This window comes from Manis javanica, chromosome 4 (genome assembly GCF_040802235.1).
Source record: "Manis javanica isolate MJ-LG chromosome 4, MJ_LKY, whole genome shotgun sequence".
NCBI lineage: Eukaryota > Metazoa > Chordata > Mammalia > Pholidota > Manidae > Manis > Manis javanica.
The window spans coordinates 133,555,003-133,572,283 of record NC_133159.1 but is presented as its reverse complement, the minus strand read 5'-3'; the positions used below and the strand labels follow the sequence as shown (position 1 = coordinate 133,572,283).

At 35.3% G+C, this 17,281-nt stretch overlaps 1 protein-coding gene across 5 annotated transcripts in view; it reads left to right on the top strand.

Moving 5' to 3' along the window:
• The window catches only part of PAFAH1B1 (platelet activating factor acetylhydrolase 1b regulatory subunit 1), an 82,302-nt gene that overhangs the window by 28,944 nt on the left and 36,077 nt on the right, over nucleotides 1-17,281 (top strand). For all 5 annotated transcript variants that reach the window (XM_073235024.1, XM_037022766.2, XM_073235021.1 and 2 more), the window contains one exon: nucleotides 13,111-13,334. In XM_073235024.1, coding sequence (XP_073091125.1) covers nucleotides 13,303-13,334 — 32 coding nt within the window. In that variant the 5' untranslated portion in view covers nucleotides 13,111-13,302. The remainder of the gene's footprint in view (nucleotides 1-13,110; nucleotides 13,335-17,281) is intronic.

Genomic DNA, 17,281 nt, shown 5'->3' with positions numbered 1-17,281 from the left:
AGCGATAAACATAGGGGTGCATCTGTCTTTTTCAAACTGGAGTGCTGCATTCTTAGGGTGAATTCCTAGAAGTGGAATTCCTGGGTCAAATGATATTTCTATTTTGAGCATTTTGAGGAACCTCCATACTGCTTTCCACAATGGTTGGACTAATTTACATTCTCACCAGCAGTGTAGGAGGGTTCCCCTTTCTCCACAACCTTGCCAACATTTGTTGTTGTTTGTCTTTTGGATGGTAGCCATCCTTACTGGTGTGAGGCGATATCTCACTGTGCTTTTAATTTGCATTTCTCTGATGACTAGTGATGAGGAGCATCTTTTCATTTGTCTGTTGGCCATCTGAATTTCATCTTTAGAGAAGGCCTTTATTATTTTGAGGTACTTACCCTATGTACCCATTTTGTTGAGAGTTTTTATCATGAATGGATGTTGAATTTTGTCAGATGCTTTTTTGGCATCTATGCAGATAATGTCGTTTTTGTCCTTTTTGTTGATGTGGTGGATGATGTTGATGAATTTTCTAGTATTGTACCATCCTTGTGTTCGTGGAATAAATCCTACTTGATCATGGTGGATGATTTTTTTGAGGTATTTTTTAATTTGGTTCACTAATATTTTGTTGGTTATTCTTGCATCTGTGTTCATCCGGGATTTGGTCTGTAATTTTCATTTTTTGTGGTGTCTTTTTATGGTGTCTTTGCCTGGTTTTGGTATTAGAATGATGCTAGGTTTGTAGAATGCATTTGGAAGTATTCCCTCCTCTGCTACTCTTTGGAAAACTTAAGGAGGGTGGATATTAGGTCTTCACTAAGTGTTTGACTAAATTCAGCGGTGAAGCCATCTGTACCAGGGATTCTTTTCTTAGGTAGTTTTTTGATTACCAGTTCAATTTCATTGCTGGTAATTGGTTTGTTCAGATTGTGTGTTTCTTTCTGGGTCAGCCTTGGAAGGTTGTATTTTCTAGAAAGTTGTCTATTTGTCTAGGTTATCCATTTTGTTAGCATGTAATTTTTCATAGTATTCTCTAATAATTCTTTGTATTACTGTGGTGTCGGTAGTGGTTTTTCCTTATCATTTCTGATTCTGTTAATGTCAGTAGACTCTCCTTTTTTCTTGATAGGTCTGGTTGGTGTTTACCTAGTTTTTTTATTTTCTCAAAGAACCAGCTCTTGCTTTCATTCTTTCTATTGTTTTATTCTTCTCGAATTTATTTATTTCTGCTCTCATCTTTATTATGTCCATCCTTCTACTGACTTTGGGCCTCATTTGTTCTTCTTTTTCTAGTTTCATTAATTGTGAGTTTAGACTGCTCATATGGGATTGTTCTTAACTGAAGTAGGCCTGTATTGTAATATACTTTACTCTTAGCACAGCCTTAGCTGCGTTGCACAGATTTTGCGGTGTTGAATTATTGTTTTCATTTGTCTCCATATATTGCTTGATCTCTGTTTTTATTTGGTCATTGATCCATTGGTTATTTAGGAGCATGTTGTGAAGCCTCTATGTGTTTGTGGGATTTTCCATTTTCTTTGCATAATTCATTTCTAGTTTCATACTTTTGTGGTCTGAGAAACTGGTTGGTACAATTTCAGTCTTTTTGAGTTTACCAAGACTCTTTTAGTGGCCTAGTAGATGATCTATTCTTGAAAATGTTCCATGTGCTCTTGAGAAGGTTGTATATTCTGCTACTTTTGAGTGTAGAGTTCTGTAGATGTCTTTTAGGTCTATCTGTTCTAATGTGTTGTTCAGTGCCTTTCTCTCCTTTCTTATTTTCTGTCTGCTTGATCTGTCTTTCAGAGTGAGTGGAGTGTTGAAGTCTTCCAAAATGAATGGATTGCATTTTATTTTGCTTTTTAATTCAGTTAGTATTTTTTCAGATATGTACGTACTCCTGTGTAATGTCCTTCTTTGTTTTGAAGTCTATTTCGTCTGATACAAGTACTGCAGCTCCTGCATTTTTCTCCCTATTAGATGCATGAAATATCTTTTTCCATCCCTTCACTTTTAGTCTGTGTATGTCTTTGGGTTTAAAATGAGTCTCTTGTAGGCAGCATATAGATGGGTCTCGTTTTTCATCCATTCAGTGACTCTATGTCTTTTGATTGGTGCATTCAGTCCATTTACATTTAGGGTGAGTATCAATAGGTATGTACTTATTGACATTGCAGGCTTTAGATTTGTGGTTACCAAAGGTTCAAGGTTAACTTCCTTACTGTCTGAGAATCTAACTTAACTCACTTAATATGCTGTTACAAACACAATCTAAAGTTTCTTTTCTTTTTCTCTTCCTTTTTCCTTCCTCCTCCATTCTTTATATATTAGGTATCGTATTCTGTACTCTTTGTCTATCCCTTGATTGACTTTGGGATTAGTTCATTTAATTTTGCCTTTGCTTAGTAATTAACTGTTCTACTTTCTTTACTGTGATTTTATTATGTCTGGTGACAGCTATTTAACCTTAGGAACACTTTCATCTATAGCAGTCCCTCCAAAATAGACAGTAGAGATATTTGTGGGAGGTATGTTCTCTCAGCTTTTGCTTATCTGGAAATTGTTTAATCCCTCCTTCAAATTTAAATGATAATCTTGCCTGGTAGAGTATTCTTGGTTCAAGGCCCTTCTGCTTCATTGCATCAAATATATCATACTACTCGCTTCTGGCCTGTAAGGTTTCTGCTGAGAAGTCTGATGATAGCCTGATGGGTTTTCCTTTGTATGTTATATCATTTCTCTCTCTCTGGCTGCTTTTAATAGTCTGTCCTTATCCTTGGTCTTTGCCATTTGAATTACTATATGTCTTGGTGTTGTCTTCCTTGGGTCCCTTGTGTTGGGAGATCTGTGGATCTCCATGGCCTGAGAGACTATCTACTTCCCCAGATTGGAGAAGTTTTCAGCAATTACCTCCTCAAATACACTTTCTATCCCTTTTCCTCTCTCTTCTTCTTTTGGTACACCTATAATACAAATATCGTTCCGGTTGGATTGGTTACACAGTTCTCCTAATATTCTTTCATTCTTAGAGATCCTTTTTCTCTCTGTGCCTCAGCTTCTTTGTTTACCTCTTCTGTAGTTTCTTTTCCATTTATAGTCTCCTCCATTGTATGTGATCTGCTTTTTGTACCCTCCATTGTGCTCTTCAACGATTGGTTCTCCGACCAGAATTCATTCGTGAGTTGTATATTTTTCTGTGCTTTCATGAGCATGTTAATGATTTTTATTTTGAACTCCCTTTCTGAAAGATTCATGAGGTCAATGTCATTTCAGTCTTAGGAGTTGTTTTCATAATTTTACTTTGAACCAGGTTCCTTTGGTGTTTCATATTTGTATATGGCACCCTCTAGTGCCCTGAAACTCTACTCTCTGGAGCTTCTCAGCCCCTGAAGCAGTGTTGGGGGTCTCAGAGAAGTGGTGTTGGTGCCTGTGGGGAGAAAAGAGCTGTTTTCTGCTTCCCAGCTGCTATGCCTGTCAACACTGCCTGAACTAGTGGGCTGAGCACACAAGTATTAGCCTCTGTACTTTGCATTGTAGTTGCTGTAGATAGGTCTTCCCTCTGGCTGTCCTAACATAAGTGTCAGGTGTGCCAGTTTGGGAGCCAGGTGGGGCTGGCCGGAAGAAAGGCACAGTAAGGGTGCGTATTATGGAGGGGGTCCTTGGAGCTGTGTAGCCAGCAGGGAGCTGGAGTGCCTGAAGATCATGAAAGCTCCCAAACTGCTAGGCAGAGTGCACCCGGACAATTTTGTCTACCTGGCCTTTCTCCTGAGCAGTAAGCTCTGTGCAGTCCTCGCCCCTTTAGCAGCCTACTTGCTAAGAGCTTCCTTGTTAGGAAGTCTCTCAGACTGCCTGCCTTCTTTTTGTCCCAGAGCAGCTGGATATGGATCCCTACTTTCCACAAGTGGCTGGAATCTCAGCCTCTCCAGCTCTCCAGGAATTCTGCCTGTCTTAGCTTTCCAACCCCCTAATCACAAGAGAACCATGCAAGCACCATGTAATGTAGGTTTGTGCTCCCAGAGCAGATATCTGGAGTTAGGTATTCAGCCGTCCCAGGCCTCCACTCCCTCCCCGCTCCATTTCTCTTCCTCCCCGCTCCATTTCTCTTCCTCCCGCCAGTGAGCTAGGTTGGGGGAAGGGCTTGGGTCCCGCCTGGCTACGGCTTTTGTACATTAACCTGTTCATGAGGTTTATTCTTTTCTCCAGATGTATGCAGTTTGGCGCAGTCCTCTTTCCTGTTGGTCTTTCAGGATTATTTGTATTAATTATATTTTTGTATTATATGCCGTCTTAGGAGGAAGCCTCTATCTCACCTCTCATGTCGCCATCTTTAATCGCTTCTTTCCACTTGTTCATTTTTATATTGTTTTCCTTGCCCTGGGAGATGTGTCCAGAAGAAAACTGCTCATGCTTATTTATGTTGAAGAGATTTTTACCTGTATTTTCTTCTGAGAGTTTTATGGTTTCATGCCTAATATTTAGGTCTTTCATTCATTTCAACTCTACTTTTGTGAATGGAGTTAGGCAGTAATGCAGTTTCATTCTTTTGCATGTAGCTGTCCAGTTTTCCCAGCACTGTTTATTGAAGAGACTGTCTTTTCTCCAGTGTGCATTCCTGGCTCCTTTATCATATATTAATTGACTATATATGTATGGGTTTATTTCTGGAACACTCTATTCTTATACCAGTGCCGTACTGTTTTGATTACTATTGCTTTGTATTATAGCTTGAAGTCAGGAAGCAAAATAGCCCTATGCCGTCTTTTTTTATTAGAAAACTATTTCAGAACTCTAGATGCGATGTTGATGAGAAAGTGGAAATTATAAAGATAGATGGAGTTACATCAATTTTAGGCAGTAGTTTGTTGTCCTTTGTAATCTCTTGGATTTCAAATATAGACTGAGGTAGTTTTCAGAGCATGAAATGCATTGAATTGTAGGTGAATTTACTTTTTGTTTTCATTATTTGACTGCATTGCAGTATAGGATTAATGATGCAGTTTTAAACATTGTTTTTACCTAGAATAATAGTCACAGTTAGATTTGAGAACTTATAGAAACCTGTAACCTGGTGCCATGTCTGTTTCCATGTTACAGAGCATCATCTGATGAAGTGATAAAAAATTTGTAGGCACACTCAGAATATACCCACCACTAGTTTTTTAAATGATTAGAGATGTTCCTCCTCTTATCCTATACCATGAGGACTGTCCAAATTAAAACACATATCTATGTTCTGTTGGATTAATTATATAGAAATCAGGATGATTTGGGTGATGCTAACAATTTGGGGATGGAGAAGGGACGAGAATAGAACACAAGTGAAAAAATACTTCTTTTCCTGAGAGCAAGACTGTATTTTGGGAGATAATTGCTTCAGTTTTTATTTCACTTTGCATACAAAAATTGCAAAGTATCAGTCACGTGACACTACCCAGAAAGTTGTACACGTTCTTCACTGCTTCTTATGAAACATATGTCAAAAATTAAGCCAATTTCATGGACATTTATAAGAAAAGATGTCCAAGGATCATTGCTGGTATTCTTTTTCTTTAAGCTGGGATTTTGAAATTATTTCAAAACTGACGGTAGTATGTAACATATGATATTCCTTTGTAGAATTTGTTTTCATTTATTATTCTGTTTAATTCCCATTAAACCCTCTGAGGTAAATTTCACATTTAAGTCCATTTCATAGTTGAGACAAATTAGGGTTAATGAGGAAATAGGCTTATTACACTGTTTGAATACAGCTAGTAAGTTATAGAATCTTAATAATATACCCCATAGATATGCCCCCACCCTATATTTTCATAAACATTATTTTTTTAATACATTAAAAATAAAGTGAGTAATCTGTTTTGATTAAATTTTATTTCTTGTAGCTTGAAACTTCAGGTGATGTTCACCAAGCATTTGCTGAGTTGTCTAAGTCTTAAGTAAGACAGTGTTGTACCTTTCTTGCATTCAAAACATTCTTGGGACTATAACATTCACCTTAGAATGGAAATGTACATGTTTTTTATAGTATAAAATTTCTGTCTCATTCTTTAACCTTTTTAATGACTACTGTTTTCTGCCTTGGTATTTTCTTATATATTTCAGTTTGATTTTTTTCTGTTTATCTAAAAAACCAAATTATTAGATTAACATTATGATGTGATATGAATAAACAGATTTTATGTCTTTCTTTTGTTGGATGCTGTTTATCTATGCTTTTTAAAAAACTTGGTCTCATTATTTTAAAACACCAAGTATGGCCAACATAACTAAGAAAGTAGCTTTTAGTTGTCTTAACTCAAAGTGAGATCTTTATTAAATTATAGCCAGTTTTTTTTTACCACTATTTACAAAAAGATTATCTTTTGTTGTTCCTGATTGGATTGTTATTTACAAAATCTGTGTAAAGATATTTGGAAAATAGTTAAAATAGTTGGAAACATCAAGAGGGGTGTGTGTATCTGTAATATGATTAGCCATACAGATTAGTAAAATACTTTATGTCCCATTAGTGACTTTGAGAAAAATTTTATTTTTTGGAGCTGCAAGTCTAAAAACCTGCTAATTTCCAGTATCGTGAAATACGCAGTTTATTGGGAAACAATGGATTTTATATATAACTCTTGAAATTAATTAGTCTGAAAAGGCAGTCAATAATTCTTGATTGACAATAGCTTCTCCCTCGCCTCATTGCTGTATCTGGAAAATAAGTCTTTAAAGGCTGTCTTGAACTCTTCTACATCCAATAATAAATCTGATTATTTCATTTTTTATGTTCATGCTCTGTTAACATGTAGTTAGTTTATATATTCCCTCACACATCCTTTATTTTCTGTATTTTCCCCTATTACATAAACTCCTAGTTGGCAAGGACCGATGTACAAAATAGATGACTAAGGAAATAATATTTTATAAGAATTTTGTTTTGATAAGTGTGAAACCTATGTTAACACTTTGAAAATTAAAAATAAGAATTTAAATTAATTCACCATCCTGTTTTATAAGATTTTTTAATGCTGTTTTTTCCTTCTTCTTTTTTATCTCTCTTAATGTGGTGAGCTATATACCCAAGCAATAGACATTGGTCTAGGAGAGCTGCATTTGTGTAGCAGATAAGTGGATGTAATATTAGAATATAGAATGCTTAAGAATTCTGCATTCCAAAAAGTATACTGAAACCTCTGTTTCTAGTGCTTAAGCAACACAGATCTGATTTCTAAGAATGTTGACATATTGACATTCACATGAATGAATGGGACTCTTCTTTGAAATGTTTGTAATATGTACAAGTAGCTTAAAAGATTATTGAAGTACTGCCAAAATACATTTCAAAAATGTCTCCTCATTCATTATATTCACTTCAGGAAGACCTGTGAACCCCCTTCAAATGCATGTAATGTTTATATATATGTACTTCTTGGCTTTCATCACATTCTCAAAGGAGTCCAATAACCTCCTAAAAAAAATAAGAACTCCACCAGATGGTATTAAGAACTCCACCAGATGGTATGAAAATATTGCTTGGTTTATTTGTCCTGTTGATTACAAATATAGATTGTTCATCGAAATATATTTTAAACTATTTTGTTCCATTTGAGAACCATTTATTTCTGTTGTAATATATTGTTCATTATCATTAACATAATTTATATTAAAATATGAAGCTAAAAGGATATTAATGTGAATTATACCAATTAACCATCATTAATTAATATTAAGTAAAATATTAAGCTGGGAAGATAAATCTGAGAAATACTGTATGTTCTCTATATTCTTAAGTATAATAGCTCAATCACATACTTATACTTTATGATAGCAAAATATTATGTATTAAAGGTAGGAAATTGATAGAAGGTGAAATAATCTGAGTTAAAAGTTAGACAAATGATTTAGGGTTATAGAGTTGACAATATACTTGAACCCACATCTTTCTTAATCTCTGTTGAAGTGCTTACCATATCCATGTCTGTCATCAGTACTTGGTTTGTAATAAAAACATTATTAACGTGGTTAATAACAACACACAGTTAATAATAGTTAACAAATGAGAAGTCTTAAATTTATAATTATCCTACTCTATAACCTTTTAAGAGTTCTCCCAGGATATAGAGGCCTCTGTTTTCCTAATCCTTCTGTTGTCTATTTGCCTTTCTCATTTTCATCTTTTGCACAATGCAGTTCAGGCTCTTTGGTTATTACTTCAAGTTTCCTCATCACTGACTGAGTTCATCACATATACTTTGCAAACCCTCAACCCAACCCTAGCTCTCTAAATGTGTAGCTTTGCTGTGTCTGCAGATGGACTGTGCATATTTGTCAAGGAAAAAAAATCACTTGCCTTTGTAGATTGGCACCACTACAAACTTGTGGCCTTCAATTTTAAAAATGTCTTTCTATTCTTCCTGTTTTGCTTCTCTGTTCTCATTATTCATAGCAGCTATTTCAAGCCTCTTAACCATCATCTTCCTCACACTACTGCTACTCAGCAAATGACTTCATTTCCTATTTGCCCAGAATACAAAAACATACTTGGATCTTTTTCTCCTTTCCAGCACAGTGGGAGAGATGACCCATCTTTATGTGTAAGACTTCTTGTGGAACTCATTCCTTTCTTTTCCTTCTTCCTCGAGTCCTTGTTCATTGACTATTTTTCCCTCTTCTGATTAAAAAAAAAAGACATTATAGAAAATTTCTGATCCATACAATTAGAGAATAGTGAAATCCACCTTCTTGGTACCCGTTACACATTACCCATTACACAGCTTCAACCATTATTAACTCAAGGCCAATCTTGTTTCATAAATCTCTCTCCCACTTTTTCCAACAAAATTTTTTGGAAGCACATCCCAGACATATCATTTTACTGATAAATTTTTTATTGTATATTTCCAAAAGACTTTAAAAAAATAACCACAGTACTATTATGACTCTTGAAGAATTCAGTTCTTAATAGCATCAGACATCCCAGTGTTCAAATTTCCCCAAATGTTTGTTCATTAGTTTGTTTATTTTACAGATCTTTTGAATACAGATCTAAATAAGGTCTATAAATTGGAATTGGTTGATAGGTCACCTCTCTTTATTTTAATCTGTAGATTTCCCTTCACAACTTCGGTTCTTCCTGAAATTTATTTGCAGAAACTGGGTAATTTATTTTCACAGCCTGTATATTGCTGGTTATAGCCCCATGGTGTGTTTAACATGCTCCTTTGCCCTCTATACATCTTGTAAATTGGTAGTTAGAGCTAGTGACTAGAACAGATATAGGTTTGATTTTGTGGTGAGAATACTTTATAAATAATGGAGCGTTATTCTATCGAGATACATCATGTCTGCTTGATTAGGGGGTGAAAATAGTGATAATTAAAATTTTTGTTCCTTTCTTCATTTCTCCTTTTTTTTCCCCCCTTCTACCAGTAAATAGCACCTAAGCATCTAACTTGGTTGAGAAAAACAAAAACCAGTAAAACTGCTTTTCAACATTTTTATGCATTTCTAAGATAATTTGCTCATAGTACCATATTCATCTCCTTGCAGTCAGTCATCAGCCCATTTAAATATGGTTTCTGCCATGTGTCCCTACCATTTTACTGAAACCATTCTCATAAAGGTTGTCAGTGAACTCTATACTGGATGGAGCAGACCCATTTCAGACTTTATTTTGCCTAATAGTTGGATCAAGTATTTATTGCCTCTCTTTCTGGACATATATATATCCCTTGGCTTCCTTGAAATACTCTTTCCTGTCTTGATTTTTACTTCTTTAACTGCTTCCTCCTAGCCTCAATTGTAGACTCTATTCATAGTGTTGGTATTGCTCTGCCTGGTTCTAGCCTAGCCCTCTGCTCATCTTGCTCTACATATTCTCCATGGGTCATCTCATCTATTATCATAGCTTCAGTTATGCCATCTCTAAGCCGATAAATACCAACCGTTTTTATTTTTGCAGGTTGGTTCTCTTCAGAGCTGACTTACCTGTATAACGTCCTACTAGAAATCTCTCAGGCACCTTAGAATCAACATATTTAATAATGAAATGAACTATATTTTCTTTCCTCATCCCCTCACATGTTAAGAGTTTCAACATAGTTCTAAGAAAGAAAAATCTCTGAACGTTATCCTTGAGTCCTTGACTGACCTTAGTCTCCCACCTTCTTGCTGCCCATATCTAGTCACCAACCCTCTAAGATTTGCCTGGTAAATTACTTAAGTCCATCTAATTATCTTTATTTACTGCTACTGTGCTAGAGTAATCCCCATTGTCTTATCACCTTCATTGCTACAAGCCTGCTATCTGGTCTCTTCTCTTCCAGTCTGTCCATTCTTCACTATGTAAGTGAGAGTGTTTTTTCTAAAAACTTTCCTAATGGCTTGCTATTGCCCCTACCATAAATTCTAAAGACCTGCCCCTGCTTACCGTACTCCTCAGTTTCATCCTGAGTCAACCCCCTCCATGTGGTAATAGTTGTCATACTTCTTACAGTTTTAACTGTTTCTTGGCTAAATCTTCTAGTAGAGTGTAAACTTCTTGAGTGTAAAGATCAAGTCTTTTCCCTCGTTATACTTAGTACTTTTTCCTTCTTAAACACAATAAACATACAAAGTGTTTTGTAAATGTTTGTTGAATGAATAAACTAACTTGTACAGTTATACACAATTATACATTCAATGATTTAGTTGTCTTGGTTTTATCATTAAATAAGTCATTCTACCCAGTACTATTGTTACTTTTGTACATTGATATGCTTTCTTGGCTAGAGGCAGTCTCTGTAATTAAATTGGACTCTGTAATGTATGTAATATAGTTGAGTTCTTTCCTGATTAAAAGGGATTTTTATCCTGTTCTTACTCACTTTTATTTATATGATTCTCTGTCAGTGGATTACCATTGTCCCAGGTAATAGAACCCTGTGGACAGTTCATGCAGTCACCACTGTTAGATAATCCTTACCCTTCTGTGACCTTTGTCAGAGTGTATGAATACCTAGATGCTTTGGCTGGCTGACAGACTTAAAATAGTGAGGTTTAAATAATTAGGAGCTGTTAAATACCAAAAAGGAATGTTTTCCTGGGCTGTTCATTGTGTTTGTCTCTCAATTCACTGTTTATTATAATTATTATTGTTACTATTTTTTGTATCATTAATCTACAATTACATGAGGAACATTATGTTTACTAGACTCCCCCCTTCACCAAATCCTCCCCACATACCGCATTAGTCACTGTCCATCAGCATAGTGAGATGCTGTAAAATCACTACTTGTCTTGCCTGTGTTGCATAGCCCTCCCCGTGCCCCCCACACACATTATACATGCTAATTGTAAGGCCCTCTTCCTACTTCCCCCACCCTTCTCCCTCCCTTCCCACTCATCCTCCCCAGTTCCTTTCCCTTTGGTAACTGTTAGTACTTTCTTGGGTTCTGTGGTTCTGCTGCTGTTTTGTTCCTTCAGTTTTTTCCTTTGTTCTTATACTCCACATATGAGTGAAATCATTTGGTACTTGTCTTTCTCCACCTGGCTTATTTCACTGAGCATAATACCCTCTAGCTCCATCCATGTTGCAAATGGTAGGATTTGTTTTCTTCTTATGGCTGAATAGTATTCCATTGTGTGTATGTACCACATCTTTTTTATCCATTCATCTACTGATGGACACTTAGGTTGCTTCCATTTCTTGGCTATTATAAATAATTCACTGTTTATTATTGACAGTAGTCTTATTCTGTGGATTTAGACATAGCGGTAGTGATGATTTACAGCTGTCCTTTTGAGCTAGCTAGTCTCCAGGTCAGAAGAGTCATTAAAGATCATAAAATAAATCCCTGGTTATATTTCTTAGAACTGTTGAGTGGAGAAGGATCGCCTTTGAAATTAGAAGCTGCTATTGGGGACATCTGAGCACTCTTTGTTTCTGGGCTCATACTTCAAACCAGGGTTTGCTCTCTCATTTTTCTTCCTTGACTGTCTTATTCACCAACATGTGCTCAGTGCCTGGAATATTGTGCCTGTCATGGCATGAAGAATGTATTCAAGAAATGGTCTCTGTCTCCTGTGTCCATGATGTATCTCTAGATAAGTGGTCTCACAGGCCCTTCCTTCTTAGATGGTCACTTCATTTCATGTGGAGAGTGATTTGAGATTTCTTTGAAATGTCCCTTCCAACTGAATTTTGTATGTACAAGTAGTCTGCATTGTAAGTAAGACTATCTTGGATATATATCCTAAATACACTGGAAATTCTATCTAGCTATTTTTGTACAGTGTGATAAGACAAACTAAAAACTTTTTGAAAAGTAGATTAGAAGAATAATTCTTTAAGAAACAATTCTTGATTTTTCTTTTATATATATTTACTCTCATTGAGCTGATCACAGTACTTCTTAGATATTATATAGGAACTGATTTTATAGTATTACAAGTATAAAGAAAGAACTGTGAAATATTAAGTAATAAATATAAAGTACCTATATTAGACAACTGGATTACTGTGTGAGCACATCAACTCCTAAGAGTAGTCCATTCAGTTTTTCATTTTTAAAAAACATGCTTCTAAAGGACACAAAACAAATTGAAGTAATATTAAGTTGTTTCTTAATTAAATGCATTGGTTAAGAGGATATGAGATTGCTAGATAGTTTATTTACATTATAAATAATAGCTATTCTAATGTAACTAATATTCACTCTTGAAGTTATGTTTGGCACCTTGTGGGTGTGGACAGTTTGAAATCCTTTTCTGTCTTTTTTCTGGTGGTACTTTTTCTAAAAATGAGAAATTTTTATTTTTTTAATTTAAAGGAGAATTACAGTCTTCTGGAGAAGTTATATGTTAATATTTGAAATTTAATAAAATTAGTATCAATATATCTGGCAGGTGACATGGTTGGGAGTGAATGAATTTTTAAAAAGTGCTGTTTTGGCTCAGCAAACTATTAAAGATAACAAAATACAGAAAATACTACATATTTTGGCATTATCACAGTGGACTGAAAACATCATCTGATGCTCATATTGACATCATAGTAAACCTCATCTTTGAAAGTATGTACTGCAAATAATAATTTTAAAATAATTTAAATTCTAAGTGAAAGAAATAATCTTTCCTGTCTTTCTTTTTCCTCAGGTGGAAGTGAACCTTGCTTGCTGAATATCTCCTGGTTACTGGGTGGATTCACTTATAAAAGAATCGTTTTCCCCTGCGTGGAAGCCTTCACTTAGTGACATATTTAATTATCAATCCGGGATCACAAAGCTTTTTGATTTCCCAAAGGAGGGACATACCACTGTATCAGATAAGCTTGATATTACAGGCAAAATGGTGCTGTCACAGAGACAACGAGATGAACTGTAAGTTTCTGTGTTTCATGTTTTTTTTAAAAAAATCCTCTCAGATAGGATAAAGTAGTAAATTAAAATACAGCTTTGAGAGATCTATTCTGAACTACTGTATCTATTAAAACTATTGCCGTGAATGTTCAAATATTGGTTGGGGCAGTTTGACATGATTTTAAAACTGGGTCATACTTTTGACACAGTGTTATTTATCCTTGTAACTTTATCGTGTATAAGTTTAAAGTAGAACAAAGGAGTAAGTTAATTTGGATATGTTTTATCCTACACTTGTCTTAAATATACATTTGACCCTTGAACCAACACAGTTTAGAACTCTGTGGTCCACTTATATACATGTGTTCTTTTCCCAATAAATATACACTATAATCGGATGTAAAGCAGCAGATTCTATGGATGATGTGGGGTCAGTAGAAATGGGAAAGGAAAAATGTTTTAAGTAGTAGTTCCTCCTAAGGGAGTGGAACCCCTTGGCATTATTAGCACCATAGTCTGACCATTGAGCTAACCAGCTGTTACACGGAAGAGAGAGAAACTTTGGGATCTAAGAGCAGAACAAAGCCCTGATGGGCTAGACCAGGAAGGAGGTGGGAAAGAGTGTACTCCTTTCAGTCCAGGCCTGATCCACCCTGGCAGGGACCAGTAGAATAGTTAATTCACCTGTTTTCTCTCTTTTCTTTGTTGGACCCTGCAAGCCTCCCATCTCTCTTTCTACCCTTTGTTGCGTCTGAAGTTAATTGACTCATTTGATATACAGTAGGCTAGTAGCAGTTAAGTTTTGGGGGGCAGAGCTCCTAATTCCTGCTTTATTCAGTGGTCAACTATATTATGTTCAGTAGGAAGATAGTGCTTCAAAACTCATAAGTTGTTTTTGTCTGGAATCCACGTTTCAGAAAATCAAAAGCTTTTTTGTTGTTATTGCTAAGGCCTTTCCTTTGTTGTATTTTTAATCTTTTATTATCCATTGACTATTACAGGATTTGAACTTTATGAGGTGGCTAATGTAATACTTAATACAAATGCATTAATGAGAGAGGCATGAAATTATTCGATCACTCATTTTATAGTATCTTATAGCACCCCATATTTCATAGCATTCTGTTTTTATAGGTGAAGAAATAAATGTAGGGGGGAAATTTTAGCTTTGTGTTTTAGGTGGTTTTTTTTTTTTACAATTCCTGTAGCTTTTTAAAAACTTTATATGGAAATAATTCCAAATTGATAAGTAACTTGTAAGATTAATATAAAGAATACTTATATACATTTTATCCAGATTCAATTGTTAACATTTTGTACCATTTGCTTTGTCATTTGTACTCTGTAGCTCTGTGTGTGTCATACAGTACTTTTCTCTTAAACCATTTGTCAGTAAGTTGCATACATCAAGACCTTGGCCCCAAATACTTCCATGTGCAGTTCCCAAGTCTAAGGATATTCTTCGTGAAACCACAGTGCAAATGGCAATTTCTGTAAATTTAACATTGATACGGTATTTTTATTTAATCTGCTTTTCATACTCCAGTTTTGGTAACTGACCCAATAAAGTTCTTTATGGCCTTTTTTTCCACCTGTCTGTTATATATCCAGTCCAGGATTAGGTATTGTACTTAGTTTGTCATGTCTCTTTAGTCTCATTTAACTGTATTTTTGAAGAAGAGTCTTTTTTTTTAAATAGAGTATTCCTCATTTTATATTTTTCTAATATTTCTTCATTATTAGATTCAGGTTATGTGTGTTTGGTGAGAAAATACAAAAGTATGTTATATTTTTCTCAGGATATCATGTCAAGACAAATAATGTCTATCTGCCCCTAGATGATGATGTTAATTTTGATCTCAGTTAATATGCCTGATTTCAGCCACTACATAGCTGATATTATTTCCTTTCCAACAAACAAACGAGAGGCATTTTAATTTAAGACGATGCAAGCATTCTTATTTCCATCAATAGTCTCCCCCTAGACTTAATATCCATTGGTCATTCTTAACTAAACCATTTTTCACTATAGTGGTTGCATTGCAAAGTGAAGATTTTCTAGCAACACCACTCCTCTACTAGTCATCATTCAGCTTCTTTTTCTCTTTTTTGTCTTTTCATTGTTGGTATGAATTCTGAGGTTCTCAAACTTTCAATAGTTTTACCCTTCGTTACTACTATTCTTACTGTTTTGGTGCTTGACTTCTCCCAGATTGTTTCATAGGAGCTTCTTTTGAGAGCACTTCCTTACTTTCTAGCATAATAAGATGTTCCAGGCTTATTGTATACCTACCCTGCTTTAAATCTAGAATCAACCATTGTTCCAACAAGCCCTGGTTACTTTATGGGGAATGGTATTAGAGACCAGGATACAGGCAACAGGTGTACTTATTGCTACTAGGCATCTGCTTCTGTGCTGTGTAAGTAGACAGAACTAGGAAATGAGTACATGTATATATAAACACATACACAGACACCCTGGCACGCACATGTACTAAGATTTCTCATGCTTGGCACTGTTGACGTTTTGGATTGAGTAACTCTTTGCTGTGGGAGCTGTCCTGTACACTCTTGGATGTTTACAACATCTCTGGCCTCTACCCATTAGGTGCCACAACCAAAACTGTTTCCAGATGTTGCCACTCTCCTCTAGAGGGCAAAATCTCCCCCGGCTGAGAACTACTGATATGTACATACAACTGTACCCATACTTATTAGGCTGCATGGATACTTTAGTTCCAGCCTATTACCACAAGTTTCTTTCTTCCACCTACCATGTATTATATCCACTTCTATAGTGAGACCCTGACTCCCAGCAACATCAACACATTGGCTCATTTGCTCACTCCTGTATTATTTCTAAAACAGTTCCAGAATTGTGTTCATACTACTTCAAAAAAACAAACCTCTTGAAAAGGGCTCAGAATTTGTTTGCAGTTCTCTCCCCATCCACCCCTGCCCAAGACTGAGAGTATATAATCAAATGCTGTGTTTGTATATTACTTATATTAGTTTTATTTTTTCCCTCTTCATGTGGTTATATTACTCATTAAAATATGGTTGGGTTTATTCAGTTTTCTGTGTTTAGCATCTGCCCTGCCTTCCCATCCTTCTTAATTTAATATTTTCAATATGTAGAACATTATCTGTGCCAAAGTGTATACTCGAGTGTTACTCTCTTCTGAATCCCTTCTACTAAGTTATTCCCTCCTTATCCCTTGGAAAAGCCAACCTTTTTGTTCTGTAGTGTTGAGAGATACATGTATTCTTGTTTCTCCGTTCTTTCTTAAATAAAAAATAGCATACTATTTGGGCCCTTTGGATATTTCGCTTTTTTTAGTTAGTACTGTCTCATGGAACTCAGACCATGTCAGTTCATAGAGATCCTCCTTTTAACAGCTGGATATTACTCCGCTGTGTGTATACCATAATTTGTTGTATCGTATCATTCTCCCATGTATGAACATTCAGGTAGTATCTACTATTTTGTAACTATAAACAATAGTGTAATTAATAACTCCATGTGTGCTTTTGTATTATTGAAGATATATGTGTGTGTGTGTGTATATATATATATATATATATTTGTGTATATATATATATATATATATATCTGGTTTTTAATCATTCTTGTTTCTAAGTCAGTTTACATCTTTTTCTTCTAGACACTTGTGTGAGCTGTCGTGACTAAATCATGCTTTTACCGTCAATCAGGATTAATAATTTAAACCTTATGGCCCAAAATAGAGCTTTTTATTAGGATAGAAATCAGTTGAGAAGGGAATAACCTAATCTCACATGGCTAAATTTGTAGAGAATTTTGGATAAGAATTGACTTAATGTTCAAGCAAAGAAAATTTATCCAATAGCTCTAAATATAAGTTTAAGACATATATTTAGTATCTTCTGGTTTTTAGCAAGGAAATAAAATGAAGGTTTTTGCCTTTTCTCCAATGTTTGAAAATAAT